The sequence below is a fragment of the Salmo trutta genome, chromosome 4 (genome assembly GCF_901001165.1).
Source record: "Salmo trutta chromosome 4, fSalTru1.1, whole genome shotgun sequence".
Taxonomy (NCBI): domain Eukaryota; kingdom Metazoa; phylum Chordata; class Actinopteri; order Salmoniformes; family Salmonidae; genus Salmo; species Salmo trutta.
The window spans coordinates 13,678,082-13,701,382 of NC_042960.1; the positions used below are offsets into that span (position 1 = coordinate 13,678,082).

The following is a 23,301-nucleotide window of genomic DNA, read 5'->3' on the forward strand; positions in this document are numbered from 1 at the left end:
CTAAGAAGACAACCTTACTGAAGCACAAATTCATATCACTCTGTATTGGCCTAGGCCTACTACTCACCCTTGACCCATCATCCTCTACACTCTTCACTGCTTCAACATATAACACCTTCTGTTCTACTTTGACCCTGGCAACCTCAACCAGTCTTTCTTGCACCAGGCACTTCTGATTCCCAGCAACATGGGCACCCCCACAATTGACCGTTTCTTTTCCCACCAATACTACATATTCCTTTGGCCCATGCCCTCCTGCCCACTTCACATCTCGGTATCTCCATTCTACACACCGCTGCGACCATAAGCTTAGCATCTGACAGAGTGCTGTTGAGGCGACTGTAACAGTCATTGCAAAACAGCGTTTGAATCAATTATTTAGTGATATGAATATATTTAGTATAGTTTAATCTAAAAAGTTAAACTTCTTAAATGTTTCAATATTTTTATTTTTAAGAATTCCACCGAATTTCATTTGGAAATTCACAGCTCTGGTGGACATTCCTGCAGTCAGCATGTCAATTGCATGCTCCCTCAACATGAGACATCTATGGCATTGTGTTGTGTGACAAAACACATTTTATTGTCCCTAGCACAATGTGCACTTGTGTAATGATCATGCTTTTTAATCAGCTTCTTGATCTGCCACACCTGTCAGGTGGCTGGATTACCTTGGCAAACGAGTTGTAAACAAATTTGTGCACAAAATCTTTTTGTGCGTCAGCTCATGAAACATAACTTTACATGTTGTGTTTATGTTTTTGTTCAGTATGCAGTACCAGTCAAAAGTTTGGACACACCTACTCATTCAATGTTCTACATTGTATAATAATAGTGAAGACATCAAACCTATGAAATAACACATGGAATCATGTAGAAACGAAAAAAAAGTGTTAAACAAATCAAAATATACTGCTCAAAAAAATAAAGGGAACACTTAAACAACACATCCTAGATCTGAATGAAAGAAATAATCTTATTAAATACTTTTTTCTTTACATAGTTGAATGTGCTGACAACAAAATCACACAAAAATAATCAATGGAAATCCAATTTATCAACCCATGGAGGTCTGGATTTGGAGTCACACTCAAAATTAAAGTGGAAAACCACACTACAGGCTGATCCAACTTTGATGTAATGTCCTTAAAACAAGTCAAAATGAGGCTCAGTAGTGTGTGTGGCCTCCACGTGCCTGTATGACCTCCCTACAACGCCTGGGAATGCTCCTGATGAGGTGGCGGATGGTCTCCTGAGGGATCTCCTCCCAGACCTGGACTAAAGCATCCGCCAACTCCTGGACAGTCTGTGGTGCAACGTGGCGTTGGTGGATGGAGTGAGACATGATGTCCCAGATGTGCTCAATTGGATTCAGGTCTGGGGAACGGGCGGGCCAGTCCATAGCATCAATGCCTTCCTCTTGCAGGAACTGCTGACACACTCCAGCCACATGAGGTCTAGCATTGTCTTAGGAGGAACCCAGGGCCAACCGCACCAGCATATGGTCTCACAAGGGGTCTGAGGATCTCATCTCGGTACCTAATGGCAGTCAGGCTACCTCTGGCGAGCACATGGAGGGCTGTGCGGCCCCCCAAAGAAATGCCACCCCCACACCATGACTGACCCACCGCCAAACCGGTCATGCTGGAGGATGTTGCAGGCAGCAGAACGTTCTCCACGGCGTCTCCAGACTTTGTCACGTGCTCAGTGTGAACCTGCTTTCATCTGTGAAGAGCACAGGGCGCCAGTGGCGAATTTGCCAATCTTGGTGTTCTCTGGCAAATGCCAAACGTCCTGCAAGGTGTTGGGCTGTAAGCACAACCCCCACCTGTGGACGTCGGGCCCTCATACCACCCTCATGGAGTCTGTTTCTGACCGTTTGAGCAGACACATGCACATTTGTGGCCTGCTGGAGGTCATTTTGCAGGGCTCTGGCAGTGCTCCTCCTGCTCCTCCTTGCACAAAGGCGGAGGTAGCGGTCCTGCTGCTGGGTTGTTGCCCTCCTACGGCCTCCTCCACGTCTCCTGATGTACTGGCCTGTCTCCTGGTAGCGCCTCCATGCTCTGGACACTACGCTGACAGACACAGCAAACCTTCTTGCCACAGCTCGCATTGATGTGCCATCCTGGATGAGCTGCACTACCTGAGCCACTTGTGTGGGTTGTAGACTCCGTCACATGCTACCACTAGAGTGAAAGCACCGCCAGCATTCAAAAGTGACCAAAACATCAGCCAGGAAGCATAGGAACTGAGAAGTGGCCTGTGGTCCCCACCTGCAGAACCACTCCTTTATTGGGTGTGTCTTGCTAATTGCCAATAATTTCCACCTGTTGTCTATTCCATTTGCACAACAGCATGTGACATTTATTGACAATCAGTGTTGCTTCCTAAGTGGACAGTTTGATTTCACAGAAGTGTGATTGACTTGGAGTTACATTGTGTTGTTTAAGTGTTCCCTTTATTTTTTTGAGCAGTGTATATTTTATATTTGAGATTCTTCAAAGTAGCCACCCTTTGCCTCGACAACTTTGCACACTCTTGGCATTCTCTCAACCAGCTTCACCTGGAATGCTTTTCCAACAGTTTTGAAGGAGTTCCCACATATGCTGAGCACTTGTTGGCTGCTTTTCCTTCACTCTGTGGTCCAACTCATATCAAACCATCTCAATTGGGTTGAGGTCGGGTGGTTGTGGTGCCCAGGTCATCTGATGCAGCACTCCATCAATCTCCTCCTTGGTCAAATAGCCCTTACACAGCATGGAGGTGTGTTTTAGGTCATTGTCCTGTTTGGGGAAAAAAAATGATAGTCCCTGTCACGCCCTGACCATAGAGAACCATTGTTTCTCTATGGTATAGTAGGTCAGGGCGTGACTAGGGGGTGATTTCACATCTCGGTATCTGCTATGCAGATGACACACAGCTGTACATTTCAATGAAACATGGTGAAGCCCCAAAATTGCCCTCGCTAGAAGCCTGTGTCTCAGACATAAGGAAGTGGATGGCTGCAAACTTTCTACTCTTAAACTCGGACAAAACAGAGATGCTTGTTCTAGGTCCCAAGAAACAAAGAGATCTTCTGTTGAATCTGACAATTAATCTGGATGGTTGTACAGTCGTCTCAAATAAAACTGTGAAGGACCTCGGCGTTACTCTGGACCCTGATCTCTCTTTTGAAGAACATATCAAGACTGTTTCAAAGACAGCTTTTTTCCATCTACGTATCATTGCAAAAATCAGAAACTTTCTGTCCAAAAATGACACAGAAAAATTAATCCATTTCTTTGTTACTTTTAGGTTGGACTACTGCAATGCTCTACTTTCCGGCTACCCAGATAAAGCACTAAATAAACTTCAGTTAGTGCTAAATACGGCTGCTAGAATCCTGACTAGAACCAAAAAATGTGATCTTATTACTCAGGTGCTAGCCTCCCTACACTGGCTTCCTGTTAAGGCAAGGGCTGATTAAGGTTTTGCTGCTAACCTACAAAGCATTACATGGGCTTGCTCCTACCTATCTTTCCGATTTGGTCCTGCCGTACATACCTACACGTACGCTACGGTCACAAGACGCGGGCCTCCTAATTGTTCCTAGAATTTCGAAGCAAACAGCTGGAGGCAGGGCTTTCTCCTATAGAGCTCCATTTTTATGGAATAGTCTGCCTACCCATGTGAGAGACGCAGACTCAGTCTCAACCTTTAAGTCTTTACTGAAGACACATCTCTTCAGTAGGTCCTATGATTAAGTGTAGTCTGGCCCAGGGGTGTGAAGGTGAACGGAAAGGCTGGAGCAACGAACCGCCCTTGCTGTCTCTGCCTGGCCGGTTTCCCCTCTTTCCACTGGGATTCTCTGCCTCTACCCCTATTACGGGGGCTGAGTCACTGGCTTACTGGTGTTCTTCCATGCCGTCCCTGGGAGGGGTGCGTTACTTGAGTGGGTTGAGTCACTGACGTGGTCTTCCTGTCTGGGTTGGCGCCCCCCCTTGGGCTGTGCCGTGGCGGAGATCTTTGTGGGCTATACTCGGCCTTGTCCCGGGATGGTATGTTGGTGGTTGGAGATATCCCTCCAGTGGTGTGGAGGCTGTGCTTTGGCAAAGTGGGTGGGGTTATATCCTACCTGTTTGGCCCTGTCCGGGGGTTTCATCGGATGGGGCCACAGTGTCTCCTGACCCCTCCTGTCTCAGCCTCCAGTATTTATGCTGCAGTAGTTTATGTGTCGGGGGGCTAGGGTCAGTCTGTCACATCTGGAGTATTTCTCTTGTCTTTTCCGGTGTCCTGTGTGAATTTAAATATGCTCTCTCTAATTCTCTCTTTCTCTTTCTTTCTTTCTTTCTCTCTCTCGGAGGACCTGAGCCCTAGGACCATGCCTCAGGACTACCTGGCTTGATGACTCCTTGCTGTCCCCAGTTCACCTGGCCGTGCTGCTGCTCCAGTTCCAACTGTTCTGCCTGCAGCTATGGAACCCTGACCTGTTCACCGGACGTGCTACCTGTCCCAGACCTGTTGTCCCAGACCTGTTGTCCCAGACCTGTTGTCCCAGACCTGTTGTCCCAGACCTGTTGTCCCAGACCTGTTGTCCCAGACCTGTTGTCCCAGACCTGTTGTCCCAGACCTGTTGTCCCAGACCTGCTGGAACCCTGACCTGCTGGAACCCTGACCTATTCACCGGACGTGCTACCTGTCCCAGACCTGCTGTTTTCAACTCTCTGAAAAAGCCAACTGACACTTACTCTTGTGTTACTGACTTGTTGCACCCTCAACAACTACTGTGATTATTATTATTATTTGACCATGCTGGTCATTTATGAACATTTGAAAATCTTGGCCATGTGCTGTTATAATCTCCACCCGGCACAGCCAGAAGAGGACTGGCCACCCCTCATAGCCTGGTTCCTCTCTAGGTTTCTTCCTAGGTCTTGGCCTTTCTAGGGAGTTTTTCCTAGCCACCGTGCTTCTACACCTGCATTGCTTGCTGTTTGGGGTTTTAGGCTGGGTTTCTGTACAGCACTTTGTGATATCAGCTGATGTAATAAGGGCTATATAAATACATTTGATGTGATTTGATTTAGTATATGGATGTTTGTTGTATTCTAGTTTATTATTTCTATGTGGGTATTCTAGTTTTCATATTTCTAGGTTGGTTTGCTTGACATGGTTCCCAATTAGAGGCAGCTGGTTATCGTTGTCTCTATTTGGGGATCATATTTAAGACACATTTTTTTCCACCTGTGTTTTATGGGATATTGTTTTGAGATAGTGCACGTAGCACCTCTTAGTTATGGTTCGTTGTTTGTTGTTTTGTGCGTTTCTAATATTAAATATGTGGAAACCATATCGCGCTGCACCTTGGTCCAATTATTCCAACGAACGTGACAGAATATCCCATCAAACCAAAACCAAGCAGCGTATTCACCAGGTGAAGGATGTCTGGACATCGGAGGGAGATAATGGAGGACAGCGATGACGACAGGGTTCGCGGCTAAGGAAAACCCAAGGGAAAACCCCCCCCAAGGAAAGCCCAAGGAAAACACCAAGTTTTTTTTGGGGGGGGGGGGGGGGGACATGGAGCTGGCGACTGAGCAGAGGGAAGAGCCACAGACTGTCAGGGAGGCAATGGCAAAGTTGGGAGAGAGTGAGATGAGAGTGATGTTGTGCGAGTGTGTCCTGCTCAACATCCGACCAGAGGATCCGGTTAGCAGTCTGGTGCAACCTGTGCCGGTTCCACGCTTCTGGCCTCAAGTGCGCCTCTCCAGTCCGGTACGTCCTGTGCCTGCTCCTCGCACTCTCCCTGAAGTGCGTGTCCCCAGTCCGGTGCATCCTGTGCCTGTTCCTCGCACTCTCCCTGAAGTGCGTGTCACCAGTCTGGCGCCACCTGTGCCGGCTCCACGCACTAGGGCCTCCAGTGCGCCTTCCCAGTCCGGTGTGTTCTGTGCCTGCTCCTCGCACTCACCCTGAGGTGTGTGTCACCAGTCCCGTGACACCTGTGCCGGCCCCACGCATCAGGCCTCCGGTGCGCCTTCCCGTTCCACAGCTTCCAGTGACGGTCCCCAGTCCAGAGCTTCCGGCGACGGTCCCCAGTCCAGAGCTCGTTTTTCAACCACTCCACAAATGTCTTGTTAACAAACTATGGTTTTGGCAAGTCGGTTAGGACATCTACTTTGTGCATGACACAAGTAATTTTTCCAACAATTCTTTACAGACAGATTTTCACTGTATCACAATTCCAGTGGGTCAGAAGTTTACATACACTAAGTTGACTGTGCCTTTAAACAACTTGGAAAATTCCAGAAAATGATGTCATGGCTTTAGAAGCTTCTGATAGGCTAATTGACATCATTTGAGTCAATTGGAGGTGTACCTGTGGATGTATTTCAAGGCCTACCTTCAAACTCAGTGCCTCTTTGCTTGACATCATGGGAAAATCAAAAGAAATCAGCCAAGACCTCAAAAGAATTGTAGATCTCTACAAGTCTGGTTCATCCTTGGGAGCAATTGCGAAACGCCTGAAGGTACCACGTTCATCTGTACAAACAATAGTATGCAAGTATAAACACCATGAGACCACACAGCCGTCATACCGTTCAGGAAGGAGACACGTTCTGTCTCCTAGAGATGAGCGTACTTTGGTGTGAAAAGTGCAAATCAATCCCAGAACAGCAGCAAAGGACCTTGTGAAGATGCTGGAGGAAACCGGTACAAAAGTATCTATATCCACAGTAAAACGAGTCCTATATCGACATAACCTGAAAGGCCACTCAGCAAGGAAGAAACCACTGCTCCAAAACCACCATAAAAAAGCCGTACTATGGTTTGCAACTGCACATGGGGACAAAGATCGTACTTTTTGGAGAAATGTACTCTGGTCTGATGAAACAAAAATAGAACTGTTTGGCCATAATGACCAACGTTATGTTTGGGGGAAAAAGGGGGAGGCTTGCAAGCCGAAGAACACCATCCCAACCGTGAAGCACGGGGGTGGCAGCATCATGTTGCGGGGGTGCTTTGCTGCAGGAGGAGCTGGTGCACTTCACAAAATAGATGGCATCATGAGGCAGGAAAATTGAGAATATATTGAAGCAACATCTCAAGACATCAGTCAGGAAGTTAAAGCTTGGTCACAAATGGGTCTTCCAAATGGACAATGACCCCAAGCATACTTCCAAAGTTGTGTCAAAATGGCTTAAGGACAACAAAGTCAAGGTATTGGAGTGGCCATCACAAAGCCCTGACCTCAATCCTATAGAAAATGTGTGAGCAGAACTGTTAAAGTGTGTGCGAGCAAGGAGGCCAACAAACCTGACTCAGTTACACCAGCTCTGTCAGGAGGATTGGGCTAAAATTCACCAAAGTTATTGTGGTAAGCTTGTGGAAGGCTACCCAAAACATTTGACCCAAGTTAAACAATTTAAAGGCAATGCTACCAAATTCTAATTGAATGCATGTACATTTCTGACCCACTGGGAATGTGATTAAATAAATAATTCTCTCTACTATTATTCTGACATTTCACATTCTTAAAATAAAGTGGTGATCCTAACTAACCTAAGACAGGGAATTCTTACTAGGATTAAATGTCAGAAATTGTGAAAAAAACTGAGTTTAAATGTATTTTGCTAAGGTGTATGTAAACTTCCGACTTCAGTTAGAGCATTTTTCTATGTAATGAGGAGCAACCAGAAGCTGCATTTGACATATATTAAATTGCTTATTCCAGTTACTAATAAGAGAAGGACTGTAAAAATGGTCAAATCCCTGTAGATTGATATGGAATTGAAAAATGGTATGGTTGAGAGGGATGAGGCAAAAGGAATGGCAAATAAGTCTGCCTGGCAAACATACTGTAAATTGAGAAATCATGTGACTAAACTGAACAAAAAGAAGAAACTGTACAATGAAACAAAGAATGATTGTAAAAAGCTTTGGAGCGCCTTAAATGACATTTTTGGACAAAAAGGCAAACTCGGCTCCATCATTCATTCAATCAGATGGCTCATTCATCAGAAAACCCTCTGATATCGCCAACTACTTTATTTATTTGTTCATCGGCAAGATTAGTAAATTTAGGCATGACATGCCAACCACAAATTCTGAACCTACACATTCATGCATAACTGACCAAATGGTGAAAGACAAGCATTGTAATTTTGATTTCCGTAAAGTGAGTGTGGAAGGGATGAAAAAAGTATTGTTGTCTCAACAATGACAAGCGAATAATGTGGAAATTTAGCAAGTTGAGGAGAAAAAACTGCTTGGAGTAACCCTGGATTGTAAACTGTAATGGTTAAAACATATTGATGCAACAGTAGATAAGATGGGGAGAGGTCTGTCCATAATAAAGGGCTGCTCTGCCTTCTTAACAACGCTATCAACAAGGCAGGTCCTAGTTGTCACACCTGGACTATTGCCTAGTCGTGTGGTCAGGTGCCACAAAAGTTACAACTGGCCCAGGACAGGGCAGCACAGCTGGCCCTTAAATGTACACTAAGAGGTAACATTAATAACATGCATGTCAATCTCTCCTCGCTCAAAGTAGAGATTGACTTCATCACTACTTGTATTTGTGAGAAGTATTGACATGTTGATTGCACCAAGTGGTCAGTTGTTTTATTTTTTGTTTGTTGCATTTTCCATTTAAGAACATTCAAAACAAAAATGAGAATTAGACAACAATATAACAAGGTGACAACCTTTCAAGACGACAGACAAGAATGTAAGTGCAATAAAAATAAATCATAATCGTAATAAAATTAAAATGAGACATGGGATCATATGGTCACCTGCCGCAGGCTACATATTATACATGAAGTGTGAAACATTACGTGAGGATTATACAGAGATGCAATCAATGTGATGTGATGTGAGATTCTCCATATAATCAATAAAAGGTTGCAAAATTCTGTAAAATGTCTCCAACTTATTCCTCAAGCATTGTCATTTTCTTCAGTGGGATACAACTGTTAACTTCCGATAGCCACATTGCAACTGGTTTCTTAGCAATCGCTAGCAATATTCTGTTAGCTTTATAGTATGGCTTTGCCTAAGATTGGAATAAGTAAAGTTACCCAATAGACAGACCTCAGGGTCGAAAGGGAATACAGCCCCATGGATTGAGGATATGGTATCGCATAGCTGTCAAGAGAATTTTCAGTCCCAATGAATATAACTAACAATTATTTAAGCTTTGACCAATCCCCGAGGTTTGTAAGACCCTGGATTTAATAATAATTATGCAAAGACTCAGCTTCTGCAAAAGGTTGGTTCTTTATTCACGAGAACGTTCTAAAAATCATATAATGCGCACAGCCTTTTATATAACTCCTACAAGTGCCTACAAGTCTACAAGCGCATCTGTTCCTCCCTGGGTGGAGGAACTTTATCTCCTGTCTTTGGTCTCACAGTACCAAAACATGTCTGTTGTCAGTTCCTCTTTATCACACACAAACACAATGTTCCCACTGTCTCACAATATTCTAGTATTATGTCTAAACATTGTCTAAGCTTCTGTAACTATTAGGGTGAAATACTTTAGTCATTACTCTTAATGTCATTCTCTTATCATTACTTTAAACATATAAATTCCCTTATCAATACCCCCTGCCAGAAACGATGTGGTTTTGAACACTGCCAAGTGGAATGGAGGAAACCAAACTTTTCCAAGACGCGAAAGAGATATGGCCATTCGACCCTATCAAAAGCATTTTCGGCGTTGAGGAAGACTACGACAGTAGGTATTTTTGTTTGCAGGGTGAATTATCAAAAAAACCTTCTGAGATTATTGGAAGACAATCTATTAATTATGAAGCCAGTTTGATCTGGGTTGACCAACAGGGGAAGACATGACTCCCGTCTCTTAGATACCATCTTGGTGACCAGTTTACAATCTGTATTAAGGAGAGAGATTGGTCTTTATGAGGCGTCACATTAGCGGGTTTGTCCCTTTCTTGTGAATTACTGTAATCACAGATTGAGAGAAAGGCTCTGGAAAGCAGTTGTCCTCCCCGGCTTTTTAAGTACCTCCATAAGGTAGGGGACCAACAGCTCCCTAAATTCTTTATAGAACTCTGGAGGGAAGCCATCCTCCCCAGGAGATTTAATAGAAGGTAAATATTTAATGGCCTCCAACAATTCGGACTGAGAACTTTTCACTCAGGCTCTCTCTGTCTTCCTCTGACAGGCATGGGATGTTGAGAGAGGAGAGAAAAGAGTCGATCTCTGATAGATCATAGCTTGATTGGGAAGTGTAGAGGTCCTCGCAATTTTTCTTAAAAGTATCATTAATTTCAGTAGGGTTGAAATATCTCGTTAGTAAGAGTTCCTATTGCATTAATTGTCCTCTTACTTTCCTCTGCCATGCCAATACTTGGTGTGCTTTCCCTCCAAGCTCGTAGTAACACTGTTTTGATTCAGTGATGGCCCTCAGCTTGATATGTGTTCAGAGTATTATATTTAAGTTTTTTTATTTGCCAAAAACCTGTATAGATCTTTAGTCAGGCCTCTTTGGTAGGTTCCCTCTAGTGCTGAGATTTCAGATAAAAGGACATTCAGTTCCCGTTTTCTCTTCGACCCTTTAGTGCAGGAAATGATCTGTCCCCTCAGATAGGCTTTCAATGCGTCCCAAAGACAAACTGTCAGGAGCGGAGGGTTTGTTTGTCAAAGTAAAAATATTGTTCTGCTCTTTGATGAATGCACAAACTTCAGGAGTGTAGAATTATAGTCTTCATCTATATGCTCCATTTACCTTGGTGGGAATGGAGATTGATAATACCAGAGGAGAATGGTCACTAAGCAATCTGGGGAGATAATCGGTATCTAACACTATGAAACAGTTGGGTTGATAGCAAAAAGTTGTGTGTGTTGTGTGGGTGTGAATAAAAACAATAGTCCCTATCCTGTGGGTGCATCGATCTCCAGATGTCTAGTAAATTGAGATCCTTCATGAATGACCAGGTAAGCTTGGCAGCTTTGATAAGAGGGGAGGGTTTATCAGAGGACCTATCAAGAACTGTATCTAAACCAAAAATTAAAACCTCCTCCAGCCAGTAGCCATCCTGGTGGTGCTTGAGCAACCTGAAGGAAGACATTCTGAATAAACATACGGTCATCGAAGTCAGGAGCATAAATATTCAATAGACTCCGAATACATATGCCCCTGCACCAAAACAACCCTGCCCGAGGGATCAGACATGGTGTTGCTGACACAGAAGGGGATGTGTTTACTTGCAGTTCCTCTTCCTGCTTTGGAGTTAAAAGGCGACGCAAAAACTTGTCCTACCCATCTTTCATTTATTGTGTAAGATGTTTCTTCTAAAAACACAACGTCAGCGTTTATTTTCTTACGGTATGTACACTCTTTTCCTATTAACCAGGCTGTTAATACCTTTTACGTTGAATGTGACATATTTTAGTGGATTAAGCATGGGTTGGGTTTCAAATATATAACTGAATGGTAATCCCTAATATGTAAATTGTCAGGTGATGCTTCAATTTTAGGTCACTTCAGTGTTCAAACTGTGTCTCTCTTTAGGAAGGAAACGACATTAAACATAGAAGAAAAAAAATATATAAATAAAACCCACCCACCCTGAATATCGGACTAAAACCACAATCCCAACAATCAAACATGAATACACTTGTAGAGATACGTTGTCGCTCGCTTTCCATCTTGCTCTTACTAGCTAAACTTTGGCGTAAACTAAAACCTACGAGCTCTCTATGTTGAAAACAAACGTTGTGAATAGACAGTGACGGCTGAATATTTACTGTCAACAATAAGGACTGCTTGAGTCTCTTTTCAGGAGAAGAGGAGAAACATAAATGGGGGAAAAGGCAATGAGCCTAAGCCTACTAATTTGCTTCACCCAGTGGATATTGACAAAACCAAGATATACTCTCCTGTAAATGTAATAAAACTCACCACCGGAGTTCAGCTGATTTCTTGTGAATTTTCAGTGAAAGACCTTTGTTACCATCTTGAATTTCCCAGAGGAGAGTAGCAAGCATGCCGGAAGACTTGGGGGAGGCTGCTGAGAGCAACAGTCATCTGAGTTATGAGGGCTAATGCTAATCTTGCAAGCTGTGGAATTATCATTATCTTGGGATTCAACAAAGTTTTGGTCATCCTTCTTGCCTCTTGGCCGGAGGTCCATGGCTCTTTGGGAAGGTAAGTACTTAAGAACAGTTTATCAGCCAATGTTAGAATATTGTTTCAACGTTGTTATTTAGGTAATAATAGGTTAACTTTGAAGAGCTCGGTTTGTTAACCTCTGCTCAGCTCCGTGGCATCACGTGCTCTCCCAAGCGGTCTGTTTAAACTACTAGCACACAGCTCAGACACCCATGCATACCCCACAAGACGTGCCACCAGAGGTCTCTTCACAATCCCCAAGTCAAGAACAGACTATGGGAGGTGCACAGCACTACATAGAGCCATGGCTACATGGATCTCTATTCCACATCAAGTAACACATGCAAGCAGTAAAATCTGATAAGAATACACCTTATGGAACAGCGGGAATGTGAAGAGACACATGATAACATACGCACTATACACACATGTAGACATGGATTTTGTGTTGTAGATATGTGGTAATAAGGTAGTGGCCTGAGGGTACACACTTAATGTGTTGTGAAATGCATTGTAATGCTTTCAAAATTGTATAACTGCCTTAATTTTGCTGGACCTCAGGAAGAGTAGCCGATGCCTTGGCAGCAGCTAATGGGGTCCATAATAAATAAAAACGAGATATATTTTCCACAACAATTTTTCTCCTTTTCCCATTCTTTTGGACAAAACAGTGTGTTGGTAAGAATAGAGTAGAAAATATAATTACTTTATTCCATCTACATCACCTGAATAAGGTAAATATTAAACTGTCCTTGTTTTAGCCTAGGTTTACTGTCTCTCTAAAACACAGGTATTTACACAAACCTGTTTTTAAATGAGAAGTTAACAAAGGGTATGTGGTCAATTACCCTCTTACCCCAAGACCAGGGCTTAAAGTTAACTTTTTGGTCCACCAGCCACTCAGATTTTTATCAGGCAAAATATTTTTTCGCCATAATTACATCAACAAACACAAAAGAACAGATGATCATGCTTAATGATTCTAATACAAAAAAATGTATTAGTGAGTTATTTCATTTCATTTTTTGTGACCCGAGTCTTAACCAAAATATCAGAATGGCACTTTAGGGAGGTTACCGTGGTAACAGGGCCACTCGAGTGGTGTCACGGGTGTCTGTGATTTAGTAGTAGTTGACAGCATCTCTTCGCTATCAGTTAAAGCAGCAGACTCAAAACGAACATTGAAAAACAAGCCACATGGTTATTTACATTGTGAACAAAAAAACGGAACTCAAGGACAAAGTCTCACTTCGTTGACTTTATAGTAAATTAGACAAACTTTTATGCCTGTGTGCAGCGCCTCCAAAAATGAATCTATCAGAACAGTGCCCAAAGCTCCCCAGCCAGGCAGTGTTGCATCACGAGGTGGGATATAGATTCTCCTTTCTTTTAGCGATTAGCAGATATGAAACAAAACGACAGAAGTACTTTGAAAACAGCCACTGCAGCATTTTTCTGCTATAAATCCACTGGATATCATAAGGTCATAAGGTGAATGCACCAATTTGTAAGTCGCTCTGGATAAGAGCGTCTGCTAAATGACTTAAATGTAAAATAAAGCAACTCACATGTGCTCATACTTGATTTTTTACTTATTTTTATTTGCAAATGAGAATGTAATGCTGAATGTAGATCCCTGCAAATTGACCACCCGCCCACATGGCTAGTGAAATAGACATTCTTACCTGCCAATACCTAAATCTACCTGCATTTGGCTGGTATTAATTGTATGCCCTGCCTAAGACACTTCACGTGATAACTAATAATATGTCAGATAAAGAATGGTTGCCAGATATCCCCTGTGTACATCTCAAGCCACACTGCTACGATTTCTCCCTGTTGGGGACACTCCTATGTCTGGTCAGGTTAGTCAGGAAGGAGAAGCTCTTGTAACATACTTTGCACTTGAAGGGCCTCTCCTTGGTGTGAACAGTCTGGTGCCTCTTCACATAGTTCGCCTCAGCAAAGCGCTTCCCATACGTGGGGCAGGCGTACAGCTTGTTGGCTTTAGTCTGAACACTCAGCCTCCCACGTTGTGACCCAATAACACCAGAAGTGGTAGAAGCATGAGCCTGTCTTTGAGCTCCCTCCTTGACCACTAGCCATTGTTTTGGGTGTTTTTGGGATTGTATGCTGTTACAGGCTAGATATCTCTTGTGAACACCCATCCTGACCCTGTCTGAATTGGTGGGATAACCATGAGGTAACTGAGGAACGCTAGACCCAGGCCTTCTATGAACCCAGTCACCAGGCACCAGACGAGACCTGAAGGAGAAGACAGACTATTTGTTTTTGTCTGTTTTTTAAAAGTGACTTGAGATTCTACATGAAAAGCGCTAAATAAAATAAATATTATTACTACTTATCACTCACTATACACTATTAATGGGCCATGTGCATTTTCTGCTGGTGTATCCTGAGGTAGCTCCTCTCTGAGAACCTCTTCTCGCAGTGTACAGTCGGTGCTGGCAGGAGAACTTCTTCTCACACTGCGGACAGCTGTAGGATTTCTCTCCTGTGTGGACCCTCTGGTGCCTCTTCAGGTTGGACAACTGGGAGAAACTGGCCCGGCAAAGATGGCAGCCAAACGATTTCTCCCACGTGCGCATCCTCCGAACACGGGAAGCACTTCTCTTTGCCACCAGATCTGCTGATAGCGTTACTACTACTGTAATTTGTCAATGGGCTTGTGTAGCCATTTAGTGTTGAGGCACTGGCATTGCCTGAGGTCTGGTTTAACAGGAGAGTGTGAGGAGGAGGAAGGCCAGGCAGTGTCTGTTGCAGGGTCCATGTTCCAGTTGATAGATCCTATAGAAGGCAGGCTGAAGGCGACACCTGTTAGTGGGTTAACCTGAGGCACCATCAGTCTCTCTAAATCACAAACATAGGAGCAGGATGGAGCAGACCAAATCTATGTCTCAGCCAGTCTGTTGTCATAGAGACTAAGTTCAGGTGTTGATTTTTTCACAACTGTGTTGCTGGTTATTTAAAATTGTTGTTCCCCAGCCCATAGTTGAGGACGCTGTCCCATCGACTGAACTCCACTATGTCGCCTCTGATCCTGGCCTGCTCAGTGATGATGTCCAGTGGGACCTTGGCTCCACCGGTTTGGGTCTGGGAATCCAAGATGGCCGCCCAGTCTTCTCTGTTAGCCTCCAGCCAACCACCTGTAGGAAGAGGTTAGAAAATAGACTTAATAAACATGGCAGAGAAAACTCTACATATTGAACTTGTGAGTCAATTACCTGGTCAAGTTCATACATTATAAATTGTGTTTCTGTATGTAAACAAAGTTGTATTGATTTAATTTTATGAAGAAGAAAATGAAGAAAAAATAGCCAGGCGCATCAGTATTCCCACAGTATTACTGTATATGTATTTCTCCCTTACCTTATCTTTAGTCCACTCAGCAGGTCAATGCTCTCTGATCCGTCCTCCATTGTCTCCTCTTTGACCAGCAGCAGATCAGGCTTCCCATCCTCCATGTCTACTGACTGTAAGAGATACAGAGTGAGAGGATGTTGGATCAAGAAATATGATATGAGCACCCTGCTATGGAGCATCTTCTGATTGCGCAATGAGGGATTACTATGAGTACTATGCAAACGTGTTAGTTGATTTGATTACCTGACACTTTATAATGGTTTGAAAATTCAAAGGCATGGTCCCACACTTAAGACAAAATGAATAAAGACCAGGCGCCGTATCCACAAAGAGTCTCAAAGTGGGACATTGCCAGCAGCCCTGCATAGGGCTCTTCCATAACATCATCTGGCTCAGAGGATCTTCCCTTGGAGATGAGACCATTTCCCAAACAATTTAATGAAATGTCATATTGCATTCTGTCTCTGTTGTTCATTCAGCCTGTACTAGATTGAAGTCTTGTTGTCCTCCATGACCATGTTCCCCAAGACCCTCCTCACACCCGCATCAGCTCTGGACCCTCCTCCTCCTGGAAGAGACAGATGATACAGATTACACATACATACACTCCCACAGATAATAAAACACACTTTCAACATGGAGTGTTTACCCATCCCCACTACGTTTCAGTCCTATACTGTAGTTACAGAATGACTTCATTGTTGTTAAACCCATCATGGTGGACATAAATATGATGTTGTGGATATATATATATATCAGCTATGATGTCATCAGACAAACCTGACTAAACTATTTTGACATGTACAGTAGGTGTTAGTATGTGGGTATGTGTAGGTATATTTAGTAAGTGTATGTATATTTAGTAAGTGTATATTGGTTATAAAGCGCTGTTGGGTGTACGCAGAATAGAGTGAGATCAGATGTGATGTATACTAAAGAGAGTCTCAATGAAAGTCTTAGAAAATAAATTACCATTTTGTTTTAAACATAAACAAGAGATAATTGCGCCATTTGAAAACCACACGTCTCTCTGCGTACCTGGCAGACATCTCAGCTTGGATGTTGGCCCACAACCTCGACAAGACGGAGCTGCTCTTCCTCTCTGGAAAAGCCTGCCTGCTCCAAGACCTCTCCATCATGGATGATAACTCCACGGTGTCCCCCTCCCAGAGTGCAAAGAACCTTGGCGTGACCCTGGACAACACCCTGTCATTCTCTGCAAACATCAAAGCAGTGACTCGCTCCTGCAGGTTCATAGTCTACAACATCCGTAGAGTACGACCCTTCCTCACACAGGAATCGTCGCAGGTCCTAATCCAGGCTCTTTTCATCTCCAGTCTAGACTACTGCAACTCTCTGTTAGAGAGTTGGTTTGGTATTGAACCTTCCTAAGTTCTCCCATTTCACCCCGCTCCTCCGCACACTCCACTGGCTTTAAATCAAAGCTCACATCCGCTATAAGACCAAGATGCTTGCTTTCGGAGCAGCAAGGGGAATCGCCCCTCCCTACCTTCAGGCTATGCTCAAACCCTACACCCCAACCCGGGCACTCCGTTCTGCCACCTCTGGTCTCTTGGCCGTCCAACACCTACAGGTAGGTCAGCTCAAGCTCAGCCCAGTCAAAGCTCTTCTCGGTCCTGGCACCCCAGGACAGAGCATCTTAAATGTATCCCATGTCTTTTCTCTTTTCCTACTAGCACTGACTTTGCGGATACCTACTTTGAGGGAAAATGTACCCGTTTCGATGAGTGTCTGCTAAATTACTAAAATGTCAAATGTAATGTCTCAACTAAACATCTGGATGAACTTGATTAACTATAAAATCTTTTTCAGTTTATCAGAAGTAATGAAATGAATTTGTGAACATTATATAGCCTACACAGTTAAGCATAATATGTAACAGACTTTTTAGGCTTAAATATGCCATATACACTGAGTATTCCAAACATTAGGAACACCTTCCTAATATTGAGTTGCAACCCCCCTTCTGCCCTCAGAACAGCCTCAATTAGTCAGGGCATGGACTCTACAAGGTGTCAAAAGCATTTCACAGGGATGCTGGCCCATGTTGACTCCAAAGCTTCCCATAGTTGTGTCAAGTTGGTTGGATGTCCTTTGGGTGTCTGACCATTATTGATACACACAGGAAACTGTTGATCGTGAAAAACCCAGCAGTGGTGCAATTCTCAACATAAACCGGTGCGCCTGGCACCTACTACCATAACTCGTTCAAAGGCTCTTAAATCTTGCCCATTCACCCTCTGAATGGCCCAAATACACAATCCATGTCTCAATTGTCTCAAGGTGTAAAAATCTTTCTTTAACCCGTCTCCTCCCCTTCATCTACACTGATTGAAGTGGATTTAATAAGTGACATCAATAAGGGATCAAAGCTAGTCAGTCTATGTCATGGAAAGAGCAGAGGTTCTTAATGTTTTGTATACTCAGTGTATATCACACTGGATGCAATATTCTACCCAGGAATATTGAACGCTGAAATCGGTTACTCTCGTTATTCCAAATGCATCTGTGGGTCTTTTCTGTTGACAACAATTACAATTCATCTGTATTTAATGCAGGGTTTGATCTAAACGTCAGATGGTATCGAGTGGAATGGTGACTTTCTATGTTATAGAGTAGAATGGTTTTTCTCCTGGTGTATCCTGAGGTAGCTTCTCTCTGAGAACCTCTTCCTGCAGTGCGCACAGGCGAACGGCCTCTCTCCCGTGTGGACCTTCAGGTGCCTCTTCAGCTGGTGCTGGCGGGAGAACCTCTTCTCACACTGGGGGCAGCTGTAAGGTTTCTCCCCTGTGTGGACCATCTGGTGCCTCTTCAGGTCACCAGCCTGGGCGAAGCACATGTAACACTGGGTACAGCTGAAGGGTTTCTCCCCTGTGTGGACCCTCTGGTGGATCTCCACTTTCTGGGGGCAGCTGAAACCTTTGTTACAGAACATGCAAAGGAACCGTTTGTCTTTACTATTGCCTGATGTTGCTCCCCCTCCCTGAGCCTGGGCTCTAGCCCTGTCGTTGGAGTTCAATACCTGATCAAAAAGGACGTGGCCATGTGAATCAGGAGGCCCCATCGACGTAGATACTGGGTCGCGATCCCTCAGCGTGTGTAAAGGGGAGTGGGTGACAAAATGTTGATTTGTCTCTGAACTTCCCCTGTAATCTAAAAAATCTCTGCCCTGTAAGTGTCCGTCTCGTAGGTGACTATCTGCATTCCATGTGGGAGGAGCGTAGCCCTCCACTTTCACCTCATCTACCACTATAACCTCCCCTTTCTTATCTAGGCACCCTTCAGTGTATATACTACTACTGTACTGGTTCCAGTCCCCTCTAGACAGATCAGTCTGTGTCTCTAACCTCAAGGATATGTTGTCAGGGTCCATCTCTGTTGTGTAAGAACAAGACAGATCAACCCCAGTGTCTAAAGCGTCACCATCACCATGGGAATGATCCATCCTCTGGCTCTGATGAAATACCGGTAAGTACTCTGATCCGGGAGCAGGAGGACAGCCCAGTGGCACCAGTCTCTCTGGGTCAGATCCTGGGTGTAAGAGCCTGTGTGTTACAGTTAAAGTCTCTGTCTCTGACTTCAAGGCGGCTTTCGGCGTTCCACTGACCTCTGTGATGCTGCGTCGGGTCTTGGGAGGTGCTGGGGCGATGGTGGGGTCCTTCGTGGCTACAGGGGGCGCTCCAGTCTGGATGTCTCTGCTTTGCCGTGGTTCCACCTCTCCTTCAGTCTTCTCCAGCTTGACCCCAGGACCTGTAGCCTCTGCATCTGCAGACTGACCAAAAAATAGGAGGTTATTACCGGTACATGAGTAGAATTGGATAGCAATGTCGTAGGGAAGTCTCACAACACAAGCTCCCCTATGGCAGATAAATTAGGACACAAGCAAGTGAATAGCTGAGGAGAGCCTTTCTGAAATAAACAGGCCACATTTGATTACAAAGTAATACATTTTTTATGCAACACTATTAAACTAACCTCTATCACGATAATGTGCTGGGTTGAGGTTCCACTCTCATCATCAACAGTGATTGGTTGGTCATCTCTCCATGTATGGTGTCCCACTGGCTTCACAAAGCTCCTGTGGCCTCCAGTGAGATTTCCATCACCTGAGAGAGTGATTGGGGGGAAAATAGGTCGTTAGATACTGTCAATGCTCAACTGTATATTGTACACTATTTACAGTTTTAATACTGTCTAGAATTGGCACGGATGTAAGGTAACACTTCTCATTACTTATTGATATACTATTTATAGAACACTAGACTCTTCCATGCATCACATTGTTTTCACTAAGTGAATAATAGGAAATGCAGTAAAAAAAAAAGTGTTTAGAATATGATAGTGTCTTTGCGCAAGATAACTAAGTAATCAGGGGAATTATTGCATACTATTCAAAAACTGACCAAGACCCAATTCTGTGTAACATCTGAACAAATGTGCAGAGGTGAACGCGGCGACAGGCACTGAGCTACAGTATATATATGAATGGCGAAAGGCGCCGTAGCCTCATGCAAAATGTACCTCTTGCCATTCCTCTGTATCGGTCGAGGATCTTGACACTACTGGGACGACTGGCGAGGACGCGCTCCCGTGCCACCTTCAGTTCCAAAAGCTGCAGTTTCCTCCGCAATGCCCCGTTTTCTTTCTGGCTTTGAGAAATTTCCAAACGAAACACTGCATAGTCGTCTTCTACGAGTTTACAGATGTCTGCCACGGCTGCATTCGCTAGCACCTCCAAGATTGAGGCTATTTGAGTGTGAAAAACCACACAGTTATCCATTGTTAGCTAACGTTAGCACCTAGCTAGCTAGGGTTACCTAGATAACATCTGTCAATCAAGTCCTGTCTCCAACGCGAATTAAACAATACCCAGTGTAAGTATGCGATGCTGTGCAGTCATATTTTGAGTCCCATGGTGTTAATTAAGGTCTAAATAATAACCGCTAACGTGGAATGTGTTGTTGGCCACTGTTCATTTCCGTTTAAACTATGATGCCAAACCAATAACACCCTTTCTCTTCAGTGTAAAGGGTGTGGCTAAATGAAAAGGCTATGCGCGCTGCTCTTTGAAATACGGTACTGCTTATGTAAACTACCAGTGTTTCCCAAACCTGGTCCTCGAGTACCCAACAGTACACATTTTTATTGTAGCCCTGGACCAACACACCTCATTCAACTTATTGAGGGCTTGATGATTAGTTGACAAGTTGAATCAGGCAGTGCCCCTGTGACAACAATTTTGGACCCCCTTGTGGCCCCCCTAAATGTGGAGTATGAAATAAATTTTACATAACTAATTTTTGCTATCATTCTTTTTTTACATCTGTTATTAGACAGTGGCAACGATGATGATTATGAACATGGTATTTTGCCTGCTAATGCCTGCAATGCAGTGAAGAAAACGATATGAGGACAATAACGTCTAATGTAACTGGCCCCTCTAACAGTACAACTGGCCCCAGCTTGGCCCCCCCCAGTTGAAATGGTCTAGAACCGCCACTGTTCACCAGGCCTTGTGTTAAGCCTTATGAAAAGCCTACATTATTTTATAATTTACCTAGGCATTTTTGACAATAGGATAAGCTTTCAAATGATGCCCACCTGACCCAGATTGCGATCTATAATGAACCGTTTTTGGATTGCGTAAACAGTGATGTGATAGTGGGGATTTAGGGCTGTGTTCCAAGCTTAAGTTACTCAATGACAAAGCAATAAAAATATGCATTTAATAATTGAAAGCTCTTTCCTTTAGTCATAAGATTTCATTAGACAGATGCTGCAGAAAGTACAATAAATGTAAAATGCACATAAAATCCAGTGTAATGTTTGGATTCCGTCTTGTCAGGTAACCGTTGTGTCCTTACCTTTCATCTGCATTTCCCCATAATCTCCAGTGTTCCCTTTCAATTACTACCATGGTTATGCATATGCGTCTCATATTTATTCTACTCGAAATAGTTCCATTTATCGCCAAACATTTACATGCGCACTAATATCCCGTTATTTTTGAAGATACTCAAGTATTATGTTTTTGAGTTGAGGCATATAAACATCACGTCCCGTACAATATCCCGGATGAACTCGTATCCCGATTATGAGAAATCCGGCTATGGGTTATGTTGATTTTAGACGGGATACAGTGGCATGTAAAATCTTACGCCGTTTAATGTTGTTGTTTTTTTCCGCGGTCTGCCAGGCTCAGTTTCACATAGTAGGCTGTCATGGGTGTTGTGTGATGTTTTCATCTGCTTGTCTAGTTAGATACATGAAGCTTCTCTTGCCATAACTTGTTGCCTTAGAAGACTAAATAAAACAGTACTCACCAGAATAATGGCATAAATCGAATGAATGCATCACTGTTAGCCTAGGCTAATATAGTTGACATCGGTAAAGTTGTCTTTTCGAGTTCAGCTTCGCTCGCGGAGCAAGGAGGTTTAGGGACCCGGGAGAAAACTCAATTCCAAAATAGTGGAAAGATTGTGCCTGTGCAAAATGTTTGTTATGAACTGAACATAGGCAAAACCAAATTCAGAGGAGGAATATAATAACATGACCGTGTTTAGGCTATGCCAGCACACCAAACAACAAGTCTGTATTTTACATTTACGTCATTTAGCAGACGCTCTTACATATAAGAATATGAGCGTACCCAGATGCTCAAACGATGGACCTAGTAATCCACAAAAAAAATTCTTACCCCAATACACTTCACAAAACTATAATACACTACATGACCAAAAGTATGTGGACTCCTGCTCGTTGAACATTGCATTCCAAAATCATGGGCATTAATATGGAGTTGGTCCCCACTTTGCTGATATAACTGCCTCCACTCTTCAGGGAAGGCTTTTCGACTGCATGTTGGAACATTTCTGCAGGGTTTTGCTTCCATTCAGTCACAAAAGCATTAGTGAGGTCCAGCACCGATGCTGGGCGAGTAGGCCTGGCTCGCAGTCTGCGTTCCAATTCAGCCCGAAGGTGTTCGATGGGGTTGAGATCAGGGCTCTGTGCAGGCCAGTCAAGTTCTTCCACACCGATCTTGACTAACCATTTCTGTATGGACCTCGCTTTGTGAAGAGGGGCATTGTCATGCTGAAACAGGAAAGGGCCTTCCCCAAACTGTTGCCACAAAGTTGGAAGCACAGAATCATCAGCACCAGACAATTAATCCTCCTCCACCAAACTTTACAGTTGGCACTATGCATTTGGGCAGGTAGCATTCTCCCTGCATCCACCAAACCCAGATTCATCCATTGGACTGCCAGATGGTGAAGCGTGATTCATCACGCCAGAGAACTGCTCCAGAGTCCAATGGCGGCGAGCTTTACACCACTCCAGCTGACGCTTGGCATTGCGCATAGTGATCTTAGGCTTGTGTGCGGCTGCTCAGCCATGGAATCCCATTTCATGGAGCTCCCGATGAACAGTATTTGTGCTGACGTTCCTTCCAGAGGCAGTTTGGAACTCGTAGTGAGTGTTGCAACCAAGGACCGACAATTTATGTGCTACGGGCTTCAGCACCCGCCGCTCCCGTTTTCTGAGCTTGTGTGGCCTACCACGTCATGGCTGAGCCGTTGTTGCTCCTAAACGTTTCCACTTCACAATAACAGCACTTACAGTTGACCGGAGCAGCTCTAGCAGGGCAGAAATTTTATGAACTGACTTATTGGAAAGGCATCCTATGATAGTGCCACGTTGAAAGTCCCTGAGCTCTTCAGTACAGGCCATTCTACTGCCAATGTTTGTCTATGGCGATTGCATGGCTGTGTGCTCGA

At 43.9% G+C, this 23,301-nt stretch overlaps 2 protein-coding genes and 2 long non-coding RNA genes across 6 annotated transcripts in view; 1 reads left to right on the forward strand and 3 right to left on the reverse strand.

The window, feature by feature from the left end:
- Positions 1-20,687, reverse strand: part of LOC115191034 (uncharacterized) — a gene marked incomplete at its 3' end in the record, with an annotated part of 43,395 nt that extends 22,708 nt beyond the window's left edge. Inside the window, exon 1 of the mRNA XM_029749037.1 lies at positions 20,048-20,687. Within this exon, the coding sequence (XP_029604897.1) occupies positions 20,048-20,306 (259 nt within the window). The remainder of the gene's footprint in view (positions 1-20,047) is intronic.
- LOC115191396 (uncharacterized) lies at positions 15,105-16,497 on the forward strand. Its single transcript, XR_003877654.1, has 2 exons — positions 15,105-15,300; positions 15,583-16,497. It is a non-coding gene; the product is annotated as an uncharacterized LOC115191396 (long non-coding RNA).
- Positions 15,258-15,887, reverse strand: LOC115191390 (uncharacterized). The gene is made up of 3 exons (XR_003877647.1): positions 15,749-15,887; positions 15,512-15,615; positions 15,258-15,288 (listed from the first exon to the last, which is right to left on the reverse strand). It is a non-coding gene; the product is annotated as an uncharacterized LOC115191390 (long non-coding RNA).
- LOC115191369 (zinc finger protein 23-like) overlaps positions 17,940-23,301 on the reverse strand; it is a 417,143-nt gene continuing 411,781 nt past the window's right edge. Inside the window, exons 1-3 of one of the 3 annotated variants that reach the window (XM_029749245.1) lie at positions 19,502-19,558; positions 19,134-19,298; positions 17,940-19,057 (exon numbers count right to left, since the gene is read on the reverse strand). In XM_029749245.1, the coding sequence (XP_029605105.1) occupies positions 18,135-18,971 (837 nt within the window). In that variant the 5' untranslated portion in view covers positions 18,972-19,057; positions 19,134-19,298; positions 19,502-19,558 and the 3' untranslated portion in view covers positions 17,940-18,134. Of the gene's footprint in view, positions 19,299-19,501; positions 19,559-23,301 lie in introns of those variants that run through there. The other 2 variants (XM_029749244.1, XM_029749246.1) reach the window with 2 other exon arrangements.